A 17513-nucleotide genomic window follows, 5' to 3' on the forward strand; every position below is an offset into this window, starting at 1 on the left:
GTACGCCCACGACCACGTTGCAGGGCCGGTTATCCCGAGGCGTGTGTCAGGCGATGCCTGATGCCTCCGTCAAAGCACTCTGGGCCGCGAATAATCGGGCAATTAACATGTCTACTAGCCGCTCAAGATCGTCAGTTCGTCACTAGTGTCTGCGCGTGACAGTAGTTTATGCATATGCGCTCTGCCTGCCCTCTGCGGAAATATCGGATTCCTAGGTTGTCCACGTGTGTCGCTCCGTGAGCACACGTGATGATGGGCTCTCATTCGTGCGTGTTTGCTAGCTGCTCCGTGCACTATCTCTCTCAGGGTGACTCACCGTCATGTGTGAGCGTCCTGCATGCAGTACTATAGGAGAACTAGTATATTAATTAGTTGTCCATCAACAGATAAAACTTGCATGCTCGAGGTAACTGCTGGAGCCAGACATGCTTTCGATCGCTTAGCTTTTTTGCTACTGCCGAGCTGAGCTTAATTAGCGCCCCCCCCCCCCCCCCCCCCTCTTCAAAACAGGTGAACAATTCATCACTCCCACGACACGCCACATGCCCACGCAGAGGCAGTTGCCCAGGTAAGGTCAGGCCGGGATGGGAGACACTGACACTGACTGTGGAACAGTTAGTGCTGGCGAGCGGCGAGAAGCTTTCCATCCGCAATAATGACACAACGCGGCGGCAATCGGCCACGGCGATGGATGGCCAGATCGAGCAATCGCAGTCGCAGAGAAGGGGACGTCTGCCATTGCCACACCGAACGTGGCGGGGCAGGGTGGGGGCTCGCGGCGCTCAGTCTCTCACGTGCGGATCACCAGCCAGCTCGTGCACGCACCAGCAGGTCTTCTACGCGACGCGAGCCAACATGTGGGTAGCGTACGTACGCCGCGCGTGCGCTTTGGCATGGTTGCACAGCACAGCACAGCACAGAGTAGGTTTTTCTGGCTGATAGTATTATGGAATGGTGAGCTGGGAAAGCGTTTCATCAGTTTAGGAGTACAAGCAGGGGCAAATTGCGGGTGCATCATCCTTCATAAACATGGGCATGTAGTACTAGTACGAGGTCACGTTTAGAGCAAGTTTAATAATACAGTCCACTTTCTGGCTGTAAGGTTCCTTACAGCCTTCTTGCAGCCCACCCATACAATAATTAGTTATTCACTATTAATACATGACCCACTTATCTTTCTCATAAAGATTTTTAGTTTTTGTGTCTAACCATTACGTCAGCCAAGATCGTACGGAGTACGAGCAGCAAGGGACGGGCTACGCGGCTGACCACAAAAGTGTCAGTGGCGCTTACTACCGGTACTTGCGCCCATGACTCGCGACCAGCAGGCGGGCACCGTGCCAAGCAGACAGCAAGTGCAGGCTTTGAAGGCTGCCGGTGCCAGAGGCCACATCTACAGTAACGAGCTCACCGGACACCATGCCGCAGGGCCGGTCACAGCTGTGTGCATGCATGCACATGCAGCAGGGGCAGCAGAACCACACCACACCTGACACCTTGCCAGTGTCTCAGGGGCTGTGCACCTGCACCCAGGACCAGGAGGCCGGTCGATGGACGATGCAGCAGCAATGGCACTGCGGATGCCATTGATGATTTCGTCAAGCCTGACCCCGGGTCAGAGCTCAGCAGGTCCCTGCACGGCATGCCGGACTGCAACCCTGCAACCAGTTCCAACGGGTGGGAACCGAAGGAGTGAAGTCAAGAGGAACCAGATGACTGTCTGAACGCCGGAGGAACTTTGGAAAAACTGCGGTTCCAATCTTGCAGTCAAAGTATGAACAGTGGAGACTATAGACAGCCAGCGTTAGCCCCTGAGCACCTACTACTAGGGCCTTGTTTAGTTTAAAAAAATTTACATCCGTCACATCGAATCTTTAGATGCATATATGGAAGATTAAATATAGACGAAAATAAAAACTAATAACACAGTTTGGTCGGAATTGACGAGACAAATCTTTTAAACCTAATTAGTCTATGATTAAACAATATTTGTCAAATACCAACGAAATCTTTTAAGCCTAATTAATACATAATTAAACAATATTTGTCAAATACAAACGAAAGTGCTACATCGTCCATTTCCTAAAATTTTTTAGAACTAAACAAGGCCTAGCAGTGAGAGTTTGCATGCATGCAAGGATAGAAGCAGTGAAGTCATTACCGCTGTCCTAACCAATAGTGAAGCATGGTGATTACTGTTCTGTATTCGTTGCAGGCTCTGAGCAGAAAGTTATAAAGAAAGCCATGGAGGCAACTGGAGCTGCTTTGAGCGGAATCCACAGATGTGACAAACTATCACAGGCAGGGGAATCCGACAGCGGAAAAGGGAAATCCAGAACTGGAGCAGCTTAGCACGCTCACAAGATACTAATACAAGCACTGACAGGAAGAAGCTCAAACGCAGCTTGAGAAATCAGGCACTTCAGTTGATATTACAGGGAAACATAACACTCGAATCAACACTACGTAATACTAAACGAGAAAGATGAACGGAGAAACAGGAAAGATCGTTCTTAAGGAGCTTTAATTAGTTCTTCCCCCCATGTTCTTCAAACCGTGCCGGCCTTGAGGAAAACGGCGGCGAGGGCAGCTCAGGGTCAGCACCATAGGGAAGAACCACGCGTCGTGTCGTGTTCCAGCTCCAGGTTTGATGTGGCCTCGCCTCGAGGTCGTAGCAACCATAAAATATTTCTTCCGGCCATCACTCATCTGCAGGTTGTAATACCAGGCACAAAAATACGAAAAACGATGATCAGAACAAGACCTCAAGTTAACAGACTCATTACGGTCACAGGTTAGCAAACAAAACGTACAGTGCGCACCATTACGGTAGCGGGAGGTGACGGGGAGGTCGCTGGCGGCCATGGGGATGGACATGGAGAGCTGCGTCTCGCCGTCAAGCCCCATCCATGACCCACCCTTGTTTCCCTTCTCGTGCGGCCACTCGTCAAAGAAGGGCCGGAGCGGCTTCTGCGCGGTGGCGGCGTCATGGCCCGACGACGGCCGCTCCAGCCGCAGGTCGGCACCAAGAACGAAGCAGTGCTGCTGCTGCTGGCGCCGCCTTTCTTCCTCGTCGTCTTCCTTGGCTCCCAGATCAACGCCGTACGGCGACGCACCAGCGCCGTTGCCGTACCCGGCGACGGGGAACAGAGACGTGGGGCTCGGCTTCGTGTCCATCCCGAGCTGCTTGAACTGCCACTGGCCGGCGGCATGCTGGCGGTCCCGCTCGGCCGCGCCATCGGAGAAGAAGGCGTGCTCGCCGACGACCTCCTTGGTGGCGTGCCCGTACGCGTAGTCCCGCTGGTCTACGGAGTAGTAGGACGGCGGCGGGTGCGGGTGGGTGGTCTCGAGGTGGAGGTGGAAGGGGCTCACCTGCGCGGGATGATGGTACGGGCCGGGGCCACCGGCGGGACGCGCCGACGCCGAGTACGGACTGCCGCCGCCGTACAGCGCGTGGTACGGCGAGGCGTCGTGCGAGGTGGGCGCTGGGCGGTAGGACGGTGCTGGCGACGAGGTGGTGGTGGTGGCGGCGGCGGCGGCGGCTGTGGCGCTTGTGGCGGAGGACACCGCAGAGGCCGGCGCCGGTGTGGCCAAGGACATTTCCACAGGCTTTCTTGAACGGTTCTTGCCCCGGTGCATGTGCTTCTCGCAGTACTTGGAGTCCGGGTACGCCTCCTTGGAGCAGCGCCACTTCTTGCCGTCCGTCCGCCGGCACCGGCCGGGCTCCGGGTCCTCGTCGGGCTTCCTGCTGAAGCCCATCCCGAAACAGCCCCACCCCACTGCATGCAAAAACAACCGCCATCTCAGGCTGTCGTGCCAACAGAAACTGGCAACGCGGACGTGAACGGACACGATATGTACAAGAAAAGAAAACAAGGAGGAGGAGGATGCGTACACGAGGGTTGCGGCGGGAAGGCGAGGGACGGCGACGTGGCGAGGGCGGAGTCGAGGATGCGGCGGAGCGGCGGCATGAGGTAGGACGGGATGGGCTTGCCAGACGCCAGGCACTTGTAGATGAGCGCCTGGTGCTCCAGCTCCTGCCACTGCGACGCCGTGAACGGGTACCGCCCCGCGGTGGCGCCGCCGCCCGCTCGACCGCTCATCATCATCATCTCCGCGCGCGGCCGGCCGCTTTCCGAGCTAGCTAGATAGCTTGGCTACCCCTGCGAACGACCACCAAGATTCTAGCCAGACACCGCGCGCCGGTAGGGCACCGCGCGTAAGAGGAGGTGAACGGAGCGCGGCGCTGCGGCCTGGGTGTGTGCTGGCGGTGGTAGCGTAAGCGAGTTGATGTGCCGGGACGAGGCTGTAGGGTGGAGAGACGGAGGCAGTAGCGACTAGCGAGAGGAGTACTGAGCACTTCGGTGAGGACGTGAGGTCCATGGGCAAGGGGTATTTGTAGTCGCAGTGGCAGGCTGGGATCGCGCGAGCTGGCCTTGGCGAGGGCATCGGCGCGTGTGAATTGTTGGGCCGCAAGAGGTTTGGGCCACACGACCGACGGCCACGGACCACCGATTCTCCGATCCAACGGCTGTTGTTGGCTTCTTGAGACGCGGACGGCTTACGCTAAACCCGTCACGTACTGTACTCGGTGTCATCATCGGAGCAGACGGGACGTGCCGTGCAGGTACTGGGCGCGGCAGCGCGACCGGTCAGTGTCTTGGACGATGCAGACAGGCGTGCAGGCAGGCGACCGGTCAGTCAAGATGCAGAGTCCGCGCTGCAGAATCTGCTGTGTGCGCAGCGGCCGCACAGGCTGTACGGCGAAGAAGTCCGGCGTCCGGGGCGGCTGCCGAGTGACGAGTGCCGACCCGGCCCCGCTCAGCCGCGCCGCGCCCGTGCCCGTGCCCGTCCACGGAACCAAGGCCGTTGCCAATCCGATGGCCGTTTGCCCCCGACGTTTTGGCCAACTGCTACGAGGCGAAGAAAAGGGCTTTTGTTCGTGCAAAAACCAAAAAATTTTCAGAATTCATCGTTAATAATCAAATCTTGTGACATATATATTAAACATTAAATATATACGAAAACAAAAACTAATTTTATAGTTTATCTATAAATCATGAGACAAATCTTTTAACCATAATTAATCTATGATTAAATAATATTTGTAAAAAACAAACGAAAATATTAGCATAATAAAAAAATCACATCTTAACAAGGCCGAGGGTGCAAAAAGCCTCCAACGAAACAGCGCCCAGCCGCGGCTACGGAGACGGCGTAAGTCTGCCGCGTCAGCGAACGAAACATTAGAGCAGGTACAATAATGGGCTTATAGCCAAGCTAATGCTGATGTGGAGAAGATAAGAGAGGAGAGAGATGATAACTTGGCTCTTATGTAAGCACCAAGTTGGGCACGTATGCATAGATAGTAGTGGGTCCAAATAGCAAATGTTGTGAGAAGAAATAGGAAAGAGAATGTGTTTTAGAGACAAGTATGAAACAACTTATTGTATAACTTGGCTCTAATCATTTGGCTTATAGTCAAGCACTTGCTCTATTATTGTCCTTGCTCTTAGGCGCCCTCGGTACCCAAATTTTACGTGTGATTTTTTACTCTATATGACATGTAAATCCCCTAAAATTTATTATCAATTAAACATCAAATTGATAAGTGTTTAGTTGGTGATAACTTAGACCTTGTTCACTTCCACCCAAAATCTAAAATTTTTTCAAGATTTTCCGTCACATCGAATCTTTAGACACATGCATGAAGTATTAAATATAAATAAAAATAAAAACTAATTGTACAGTTTGGTCGAAATTTACAAGACGAATCTTTTAAGTCTAGTTAGTCCATAACTAAACAATAATTAACACAAACAAACGAAATTGTTACCGTGTCGTGAAAAAATTTTGGAAAACAACTAAACAAGACCTTATGAGACTTTACATAAATTATAGCTAGCAACTAAATAACCCTCAAGTCATAGAGCCCAGGGCGGATAAAAGGGGGCGTTGGGTGGGCTCCACCCCCCTATAAGTCGGATTTATCTATTAAATTAATGTTAATTAATATTAATTTTTTATTAATCCCTAGCTTTAATTTTATATGTTCACTATTTAGTCTCCCCTTTGTAACCATCCTGGATCAGCCACTAATAGGGCCCTATCTCCATATAGTCTGTCACACAGTATGCTAGCGACAGTGGCGATGTCAATTCATAAAGCGATCGTTGTGGTTCTTGCTAAAGCCACACGCTTAGAGGGTGTTTATTGGGGGTGTTAAAATTTAATAGGTACTGTACATTTTTATTTTATCTGATAATTATTGTCCAATTATGGATTAATTAGGCTTAAAAAATTTGTCTCACAAATTATTCTTTAGCTGTGTTTTTAGTTTTGTAAATAGTAGTATATATTTAGTACTTCATGCATGTGTCCAAATATTCAATGTGATGGGTGATAAGAAAAATCATAGGTAACCAAACATGGCCTTATTGTACTCCTAATAGTAACACTATGTGCAGCCGCACTAGTTTAATCGAACATCTTTAGTATATTTCTATAGGAATCAGAAATGTTCCAATGCAAAAGAAATGTTGTGCTTCCCATTAGGCCACGTAGCAAATACTCCGTTGTAACCAAACAGAGCATGTCGTTTATTGCTGCTACTCTACACACAACAGGAGCACGAGCACTGAAAGAGTGACAATTCCCGTGTGAAAACAGCAGGTGCAGTGAGGAAGGCTCCACAGCCCCATTAGGGACCAGTTTGGAATTGTGGGAATATTATACAAGGCATGTTTGGACGCAGAGAATACGTATATTCCTATATTCTAGTGAACAAGTGCTTACTCATTTCTTCATTCACACGTAGGAAAAGTTGAATGTTTTATTTCCTCAATTTCACAAAGGAAAGCAAGTGTTTTCATACGAAAAAAATACTCGATTCCAAAATTCCTCGGATTCAAACTCTAGGATTTCGCATTGCGAGGAGCAGCAAGAATCTACTTCCTTCGTCTACAAATATATTAAATAACATCAATATTTCTATTTATAAGTAAGTATATTATAAAAAATTATTTCATCTTCAAACTTAATAATATATATTATATATGATAAATATTATTATATTTTTATACGCACCGAGTAGTCAAGTTTACCGAGCAAGTACGGTGCCATTGCCATGGCAATGCCAAAGCAAACAGGTGCAGTGCTGGAGAGCGCGCGGCGGGCCTACTTGAAATATTAGGGCACTTCGAATGATGGAAACTACATATTAAATTTCTATGGAATATTAAGTTTTTATACCTATTAAATTTTATAGACACTATATATATAAAAATTATGATCATAATGGATAATTTCTATATAATATTTTTAGATTCAATCACATTCATTCTCTCTCCATTCTTAGCCAATCATATCATTTCATGTCTTGAATTTTGTGTAGATATAGTTTCTAATTTATATATAGTTTCTTAAATAACTATATTACCATATTAGTAAAATACTTAAATGACACTGTAATTAAGGTTTATAGAAATTATGATAGATCTGTATTGCGACAGTTGTTGGCATTATTTATTGACTGCAACTCTGCAGGCTGCAGCCTGCAGGTGGGCGTGGCAGTGAGGCTTTGAGGGGAAGTCTGAGTGCAGACACCGAGACAGGCAGACTCTGACATCCCACGCAGATAGCCTGCAGCCACCCACCACACTGGCCCACCCCCACGGTTTCTCGCCCACCAATAGTATAATAGTACTCCCTCTCTCCACAAACAAATTCCCTCTCTCCACAGACAAGAACAATAACAAATTATACACTTCATTTGTAATTAACAAGATAAATTTTAAATCTGGTTAATACATAATTAAGTAATATTTATTAAATACAAACGAAAATATTACCATACTTATTTTACTACAAAAATTTAGAACTAAACAAGGTCTTACTAAGGAAATTTAATTCTTACTTAATTTAATGATATATATTACATATAATCAAGATTAATATATTTTTATATTTATATATATTCGATCAAATTTAAAAATTTTGTCTTTTTTGGAAACGAGACGTTCATTAATCATGGACGGAGGGTACTCCTACGTGTACCTGACCTGTACTGTACCTATACATAAGATTCCAGAATTTGTATGTACTGTTGCTCAGCCAGTACCCCGACTCTCCCCTGCTACAGTGGCCACCTTCAGGTAATCAGGTGGTGCTGCAGCCTGCGGGCACCCGTCGTGCAAGGTGCAAGCACGGGGCATCCCGTGGTCAAATGCCTGTTTGCAGCCAAAACATCCAGCCTTTGTAGCAAATGCCTACTGTTACTGTATCCGTTAGCAGGAAAACAAAAGAGTACTACTCGTACTCCCACTTACAAAGCGTAATGCCATTTGTTGTCGTAAGACCTGTTTATTTCAGGAAAATCACACGTCGTGGTGCACTGGTGCTAGGCTGCTCTGAAGCCTGCCTGCAGGCTTGGAGTACAGGTTTTTGGGATGCGTAACGCGGCCAGTGGGGGGGTGGGGGGGGGGGGGGGGGGGGGGGACAGGATCACAGGACCCATCCCTGATCTCTGCTCTGAAGCCTGCAGGTAGTGGCATGGCCTTCTGCCTTTTGTTGCTGTTGTCAATGACTGTGACTGTGGCGGACAAGCGGCCAGCCTTACGGAAACTCATAAACAAAGCCACTGTTTAGCCTAAGGACCTGTTTAGATTAGAGTTGAATTTTTTTTGTTACATCGGATATGGCCTTGTTTACTTCCACCCAAAACAAAAATTTTTCAAGATTCCACATCACATCGAATATTTAGACACATGCATGAAGTATTAAATATAGACGGAAATAAAAACTAATTGTACAGTTTGGTTGAAATTTAGGAGATGAATCTTTTGAGCCTAGTTAGTCTATGGTTGGACAATATTTGTCACATACAAACGAAAGAGTTACTGTAGCAATTTTACAATTTGGCCTTGTTTAGTTCACCCCAAAATCCAAAAAGTTTTCAAGATTCCCTCTCACATCGAATCTTGCGGTACATGCATGAAGCATTAAATATAGACGAAAATAAAAACTAATCACACAGTTTGACTGTAAATCACGAGACGAATCCTTTGACTTTAGTTAGTCTATGATTGGACAATATTTACCACAAACAAACGAAAATGCTACAGTTCCGAAAACTTTTCAGTTTTCGGAACTAAACAAGGGCCTTGTTTACTTCCTAGAAAATTTTGCAAAATTTTTCACATTTCCCGTCACATCGAATCTTTAGACACATGCATGAAGTATTAAATATAGACGAAAATAAAAACTAATTGCACAGTTTGGTCGAAATTGACGAGACGAATCTTTTGAGTCTAGTTAGTCCATGATTGGACAATATTTGTCAAATACAAACAAAAGTGCTACAGTGTCCATTTCCCAAAATTTTTCGGAACTAGCCAAATTTGGGAAGTAAACAAGGCCTATGTCGGAAGGATGTCGAGAAAGGTTTTTAGAAACTAATAAAAAAAAATTACATAGCTCGTCTGGAAACTGCAAGACAAATCTAGTAAGCATAATTAATCTGTCATTAGCACATGTGGGTTACTATAGCACTTAAGGCTAATCATGGAGTAACTAGGCTTAAAATATTCGTCTCGCAATTTTTAACCAAACTATGTAATTAGTTTATTTTTATCTACATTTAATGTTCCATGCATGTGTCCAAAGATTCGATGGGATGAATGAAAATTTTTTGAATGGGAACTAAACAGGGCCTAAATTCTTTTAAAAACTTTTCAATCATATCAAAGCCTTATTTATATGTACTTAGAAACTCAAAAGTTTATAAGATTCATCGAATCAAATATTATGGCACATCTATGAAGCATTAAATATAAACAAAAAATAACTAATTGTACAATTTATCTGTAAATCGCGGGAAGAATCTTTTAAAACTAGTTAGTCCATGATTAGATAATGTTTGTCAAATATAAACAAAGTGCAAATAAAAAAGATATAAGCATGCCCTTAGTTCAAAAAAAGAATGCCATTTTTTCAGTATCACATCGAACCTTGGAGTACATGCATGAAACATTAAACGTAGATTAAAAACGTAACTAGTTGCACAGTTTGCCTATAATTTACGAAACAAATTTTTTTGAGTTTAGTTAGTTTATAATTAGACAATATTTGTCACATGCAAATGAAAGTGCTATAATGTCTATTTTGCAAAAAGAAAATGTAACTAAACAAGGCTCAAATCTTTGTAGATATGCGTGGAACATTAAATATAAATACAAAAATATATAGTTACCTATAATTTGCAAGATAAATATTTTAAAACTAATTAATCTGTGATTGAATAATAATTGTCAATTTCAAACGAAAATGAGACACTACGGAAACTCATAAACAAAAGCATTTCCTAGCACACCTACTGTCGTGTAGGATTACCCATATAGTATGTCCTTGTTTTTTTTTCTCCTTTGTCGTTCCGTTCAAAGCAAAGGCAAAGCTTCTTGCTGCCGCTGCCGAGCCTGCGCGAAAGCAAGCGGTAAAAGAAGACAGCCTTGAGTACGCGTGCAACGACTCCTGACGCCGCAGCGAGGACTGAGGCCTTGTTTGATTCTTTCTTTTTTTTTTACAAAATAGGTAATACAACAGTTTCGTTTGTATTTAACAAAAAATGTCTAACTATAAACTAATTAGATTTAAAAGTTTTATCTTACAATTTATAAATAAACTATATAATTAATTATTTGTATTTATATTTAATATTTTATATATGTGCCCTAAAATTTAATGTGCTGAGAATCTAAAAATTTGGTAAAACAAGGCTAGAGGAGACGTCGTGCCATGTACAGAGTATGCTCACACACGACGCAGGCTTTTCGTCGCTGTTCCTGCATGCCTGCCCTTCTATTTGAAACATGTGTCGTCGCGTAGACTCTGCCACAGGCTTTTCGATAGCTACAGGACACATGAATACATGATACTAGGTATAGAAATTATTCGAATTAATTAAAAAAACCGAGATTTAAAGCTATAAGGAAAAATTTTGTACTAAAGTATAACATATTATATATTCACTGGAAGTACAAAAATTTGAATTTTTATTTTATGATTTTTCTGTGATTTATTATGATTTTTTAAAGATTCAGCGGAAATAAATAAAAAAGAAAAAAAACAAAACCACCCTCTAAACCACTCGAGGGGATTATTTGACCGGTTTTGAAAATTCAGAGGTAGAATATCCGGTTTGATAATTTGCGGATGAAATATTTCACCCTAGAAAGTTCAAGATGAAGTACCGCAACCTCATCCTCAATAAGCAAATTCTTACCTTAACCCTTCAAAATGTAGCCCTCAGCACTTCAAAGATGAGGGACATAGGCTCAACCCCCCCAATACGAGCGGTACGACACGCTTGGCAAATTCCAACGATAGTCTCGGAGTGCTCTCCAATGTTGGCAACGGCGAGCAGCACCTTGTGTAGATTATTGGGCTTGGCGACGTGCCCAACAAACAAGGCGACGATAGCGGAGAAGTGGTGGAGGATCGACCAATATGGAGGAGCATAGGAAAGGGTGAGTGGCGACAACGGACGGCGGCGAGGAAGATGAGTGGCGGCGGAAGAGAAGGAACGAAAAGCATGCGGGGCTCAGAGATTGTGGGGCAAGAAGGGTAGAGAAAAAAGAATAGAAGAAATTGGCTCCAAATGATAAATTGGTCCTAAATATTAGAGGAGATATTATGGGTGAGATTTTCTTATTCGGAGATGAAACCGTTTAAAACACTTAAAAATCATAGCTAACTAGTTTTGTGATTGAGATGTTCTCCTACCGCTGGAGATGAGAGTATAGTACTAGTGCATTGCTGCAATCATGTCTGCAAATATCTTTTTATGCATACGATCACCCTGTTAAGACATTACTGTACGTATTCTTGTACAAGTGAAGATATTTGTCGCCCATAAAAGTAAAGCCGAAAGTGCAGGGACCCAGGCAGCAGCAGACGATGATAGCTTGTTGGTTCGTTCCCGCAGCGCCCTGCTGTTTCTTTCCCCGACAGATGTGATAGCTCATGGCTCGTCGCAACACCGTTTATTCTAGGATTATTTGACAAATATTGTCCAGTAATTAAGATTAAAAAATTTATCACACAATTTATAAATAAATTGTGCAATTAAATTTTTTCTATTTATAATTAATGTTTTATGTATATATCGTAAAATTTAATATAACGGTAGGGTCTCCAAACACTGACAACGGTACGGTCTACAAACACCGACAACGGTAATGCCCCACGTTCCCTGACTTCTGATGTGACGGTTCTGTCAGCCTTATTTCGTGTGCACAAATATTTTTTTAAAATCATTGAGTTACAAATTTTAAAATTATGAACTAAGCAAGGTACCCCCTCCGTCTATATTTAAAAAAAATCTCATTTTTTAGGAATTAAATGGTTTGAATTTTGACTAAAATTGCATAAAAAAGTACTAACACTCACAAACAAAATAGTTATAGAATAAGATTCATAATATTTATCCAGATACATAAATATTAATATAATTTACTATAAATTTGATTAAACTCGAGCTAGTTCGACCTACATGTTTTCTAGAATTATAATTTACAATAAGTTTTTTTTCTCAAATACATAAAAGATTTATGTAACATATTTATATTACATTTTAAGCGGGGTAGTAAGTATGCATGCATGTACTGTGTTTAAAGATCGAGTGAGAGAGTGAGTACAAATTTAAGCATGCATGCATGTACTATGGTTAAAGATCGAGTGAGAGAGTGAGTAATTATTTTTTACTATTCATACCCTTAGTGCTCGTACTAATGTTAGCATGTAACGACGCGAAAAATATAGGAGTAATAACCAACTGCAAAGCATTAGCGAACAATCATAATGTGACCATTACAAGCTGAACTTTTAGGCTATCCCTCCTGCAGAGAAGCTACTACTCAATTCCAAATCATAAGTCATTTAAGAATCTTAAAGAGTCAACAAATCTTAAGTTGACTAAAGTTATAGAAAAATTACTTTTTTTTATAACATCAAATAGGTATATTTTGAAGATATAATTAATAATCAATTTAATGATACTTAGTTGGTATCATAAATATTATTATTTTATGATATAATTTTTGTCAAATTTAAGATTCTTTGACTTTCTATGGTAATGTCAATAATTTGGGATGGCGGAAGTAGAAGACATTTAGAGAATATTATAAGGAGTACTACGTTGTTGTAACCTCAATAGAACTTATTTTTAAAAGAAAAAATAGAGCAGGCTAGTACCACAGGCTCCTCTATCGTTGTGAAAAGATCGCCAAACTTTTGGGGGCAAAAGCACAGTGCGAAGAACAATCTTTCCCAAATGAGTACAGTGACACCCATCCTAAGCACAACATTATTACAGGAAAAAAGGTGTTGTTCTACAAACAACGACCAGTTTTAGCGTCGTCATTATTGAGGCTTTTTCTCGCCCATGGTAGGGTTACGCACAATAATTAATAGGCTTCAGAAACTGCAAGCCGTACCTGACTGGTCAAAGTTTGGAGAAAAGGTGGGATGCTCGGCTGCTCGCTGACACCAACCGATGATGGGCCTCCAACTGTGGGCCACTTTTGGTGCTCATCAGACAACACACACAGCGAAACACTAGTTACTCTGCCACATAATGATGATGTGCCTTGACCCATTAGCGAAGGTAAACAGAAATGTACTGTAGGAGTATAGTACTGCTTCCTCCGTAAAAAATAATATTTACAGAATTACTGAATATAATAAAGAAAATTACAGTAATATTTGTTGGTTTGTTTCCACTTACGAACTGATCACAAGCTGGCGCTTAAAGCTGTACAGTAGAGTACTGTCCATTTGCGAACTGATCACAAGCTGGCGCTTACCCTTGATGTTCTCGTCTGATTCCTGCTGCGTGGAGCAGAAGGGAAGTCAGATGAGTGACGAGGCCGCCCTTTTGGCTGTGACCGATAAGGGCAGGGCAGGGCAGGGCAGAGGCATGATTCAGGTCTAGGACTTGTTTAGTTGCGAACACTTTTTAGATACTAATTAGGCTGTGACAAATATTATTCAATTATATACTAATTAGGTTTAAAAGATTCGTCTCGCAATTTAGAGGTAAATATGCAATTAGTTATTTTTTTATTTACTTTTAGTGCTCCATGCATGTGACGCAAGATTCGATATGACAGTAAATTTTGAAGACTTTTTGGATTTTGGTGGAACTAATCAAGGCCCCAATTTGATCTGAAATTTAAAAACTTTTTATGATTCTTCGTAGTATCGATCTTGCAACACATAGGGAGAGGGTACAATCTGAGAGTGCACGGGACTCTTTCGGCTCACGCAGCCAATCCACTAATCACAAGTACAGGGTTCCTCTGAGTCTTTGACCATGTGATATGCGGTTATGCCGGCAAAATCTACTGTACTTTGATTCTTTTTTTTTTTCTTTTGAAACGCAGCTGGTAATGAAGCAAGCACTCTGTGTGTTGGTAGGCTGTGTGGTTGATCAAGGCTCAACATAGAGGCACATGTTTTGTTGTTTTTTACAGGTGAAAATTGGAAGCACATGTTGTGCCTGCCACCGGAGTAGTATGATTCAAGCATGCCTGAGTGCATCATGCTGCCAAAAAGGGCCACTAGTCGTTGCCCATCCGAAGAGCAACCACGAACCACAGAGCAACCACGAACCGGATCCAATTGAGTGCGTGTCCAAACCCTGCCCTTCCCCAAATTTGACCTCGGTTTTCCCTTCCCCTGGATCTGCTTGCTACGCAGATCAGCAGCAGAGGAAATGGAAACGAGCAAGAAGGCAGTGGAAAAAAACGCATCACGGAAGGGAGTGGGAAAACCGCATCACCGGGCCACGCAGCACCGCAAGTCTGCAACATCTGCAGCGAGCATCACTCGCTCGCTCGCTCGCAGTCAGAGCACATGTTTTTGTCTCCTCACGAAGCTGGGAGGGAGTGTCTTGTGCATGTGTCAGGACTCAGGAGAGTGAAGGCTGGAGGGCCCCTTGCCTGGCTGTTGGGCTTGCCTCGCGGCGTCTCCTCTCCGGCTCTCAGGGCATGTTTTAGGCCACCCTAAAAACTATTTTTTTAAGATTTATTGTCACATTAAATTTTGCGGTACATACATAGAGCATTAAATATAGATGGAAATAAAAACTAATTACACAGTCTGCCTGTAAATCGTGAGACGACAAATTTTTTAAACCTAGTTACTCTATGATTGAACAATGTTTGTCAAATAAAATGAAAGTGCTACAGTTTCATTTTCCCAAAAATTTTTAGAACTCTACAAGGCCTTGTCGCCCATAAACTTTTGACTCCATAAGAGCATTTCCAACGACTTGGTATTTCAACATGTTATCCTACCAAATTTGCTAAAAGCATAAAAATCCTCCTCCAACAACTCCTTATCTCAAGTTGCTAAATTTCCCAAGTTGCTATCCAGAGGTTTCTACTGTCGAGATTTGTCAAGTTGCTATCCCAAGTAGCTATCCCGAGCGCAACTTGTTGGAGACACATATTCTTTTACCAAGTGAGCGGGTCTCATCTGTCATCCTCTATTTTTACCAAGTGAGAATAGCAACTTATTGGAGACACATCCTTTTTTCTTTTGCTAAACAAATTAGCAACTTGCTATAACTCAAGATTTGACAAGTGAATTTTACTAAGTTGTTGGAGATGCTCTAACATCTATATACATGAAACATTGCATATAAATTGAAAAAGTAAGGCCTTGTTTAGTTCCCAGAAAATTTTGCAAAATTTTTCACATTCCTCGTCACATCGAATCTTTAGACGCATGCATGAAGTATTAAATATAGATGAAAATAAAAACTAATTGCACAGTTTGGTCGAAATTGACGAGACGAATCTTTTGAGCCTAGTTAGTCTATAATTGGATAATATTTATCAAATACAAACGAAAGTGCTACAGTGTCGATTTCCCAAAATTTTCCGGAACTAAACAAGGCCTAACTAATTACATATTATATATATATATATATAAGGAGATGGTTTTGTTAAACTTAATCAGTCTATTATTAAACACTAATCGCTATATTTACAAATACGTAGACAGATCATGCAGGGGAGAGACGAGTCTCCTCTCCGGCTGATGAAGTCAAAGAAGCGGTAGTCAGATCAGATGGTGGTTGTTTCGCAGAACAGATGCATGGCATACGTTCAGTGACTGCACGCCTGCGCCCATGTCGCGGAGACCATTCGTACTGTACGTCCTCCAGGCAGGCTCTCGCTCCCAGCCGGCCAGCAGCAGCAGCAGCGCTCGCCTCGCTGACGCCTCCTCTGGCCTCTGCCTACGACATCAGGACCGGTCACTCGCTGCCGCTGCTGCCTGCAGCGCGCGCATGCATGCCTGCACGGCCTGCACGCTTCCGGTCTGGTCAGGTCAGCCGTCAGCCAGTGCCCGCAAGTGTGCTGTTGTCATGCACGGATGCTTGGACGGACGCTGGCAGCGCGGTCACAGACGCATGCAGTCTCTCCCCCATTCCCCGTCGCTTTTGCTGCCGCTGCCGGGCAGAGCCGGCCTGTGGCCAGTTGTAATGGAGATGCCCCATGGTGGGTGGGGGTGTTGGGCTAGTGTAGGGGCGTAGCGACCCAAACCAATAACGGCGACGACGATCTGAAAATTGTTCAACTCAAGATTCTTCATCATATCACATCTTGCTCCATATACGTAGATCACATATTGTATACGTTTTAAATAAGATTAAAGGTTAAACAAGAGATCTGAAAATAAAAGACGACACTTTCAAGGATAGAGGGAATGGCGTGCTCAGAAATGCATCATCTTCAGACTGTGCTCAAGCGGGAGGGCGTGGGCAGGGATTCCCTGCGATGAGATGTATACATGACCCATGGATGCAGCGTACGGACTGCAGAGCGCTACAGTCCAGCGATACAAAGCGCCGCTCCAAACACTGTTGCGCGCAGTGCGCAAAGGTGAGAAAGGAGAAATTAAAGATGGGCATACATTCAGCAAGCAACCAGAGATGCAGTGATGCACCAAAGGACCGCCACCGGCCAAGAAAAGATGCCAAGACGGCAAGGCAAGGGCCCAACCACCCGCGCACCTGAGCGTGACGAGTGGAGGCTGGATCGACGAGCGTTTCAGCATCCACGACCTGAAAAAAAAAGGAGCGTTGTTGGAAACACTCGAATGTGCATGGAAGCGAGATCGGTGGGAGATGAGTTCGCGCCGCGCCGCGCAGCGCAGCACGAGCGAAGGGGGGGACGACGACGGTGTCTGTGTCACAGTGGGCGCGCACGGCCGCCGGAAAACCTGCTCCGTGTGGGGACAGTCGGCAGGAGCGCGGCAATGACCCATGTCAGCAAACGGGCGGGCTCTTGTTGCCGGCAACCCTGCTCGTCTGATGATGACTCCCCGGTATCAGCCATTGGCTGCTCGCTCAGCTGCTACCGCTTGAGGTCCAGGGCCTATGGCCAAGGACCACGGCGCATCCATCATCCCACTCACACTCGAAAGGGCGTGATCTAGGCAGCTGATTC

General features: G+C 44.2%; 1 protein-coding gene across 2 annotated transcripts; it reads right to left on the reverse strand.

Moving 5' to 3' along the window:
* LOC8081935 (growth-regulating factor 1) lies at nucleotides 2330-4372 on the reverse strand. Of its 2 annotated transcripts, none has more exons than XM_002454606.2 (3): nucleotides 3896-4372; nucleotides 2823-3779; nucleotides 2330-2709 (listed from the first exon to the last, which is right to left on the reverse strand). In XM_002454606.2, exons 1-3 carry the CDS (start codon nucleotides 4110-4112, stop codon nucleotides 2702-2704), a joined length of 1182 nt encoding a protein of 393 aa, XP_002454651.1. In that variant the 5' UTR covers nucleotides 4113-4372; the 3' UTR covers nucleotides 2330-2701. The 2 variants fall into 2 exon arrangements, with proteins under 2 accessions (XP_002454651.1, XP_021316189.1); XM_021460514.1 differs by having other exon boundaries at nucleotides 2814-3779.

This window comes from Sorghum bicolor, chromosome 4 (genome assembly GCF_000003195.3).
Source record: "Sorghum bicolor cultivar BTx623 chromosome 4, Sorghum_bicolor_NCBIv3, whole genome shotgun sequence".
In the NCBI taxonomy this organism is placed as follows: domain Eukaryota; kingdom Viridiplantae; phylum Streptophyta; class Magnoliopsida; order Poales; family Poaceae; genus Sorghum; species Sorghum bicolor.

What these genes read in the sequence shown, in the direction of transcription:
- LOC8081935 (XM_021460514.1), bottom strand. Translation starts at nt 4,112, where the DNA reads ATGATGATGATGAGCGGTCGAGCGGGCGGCGGCGCCACCGCGGGGCGG. An exon ending in CTTCCCGCCGCAACCCTCGT is followed by an intron (nt 3,780 to 3,895) that starts GTACGCATCCTC and finishes TTTTGCATGCAG; the next exon opens with TGGGGTGGGGCTGTTTCGGG.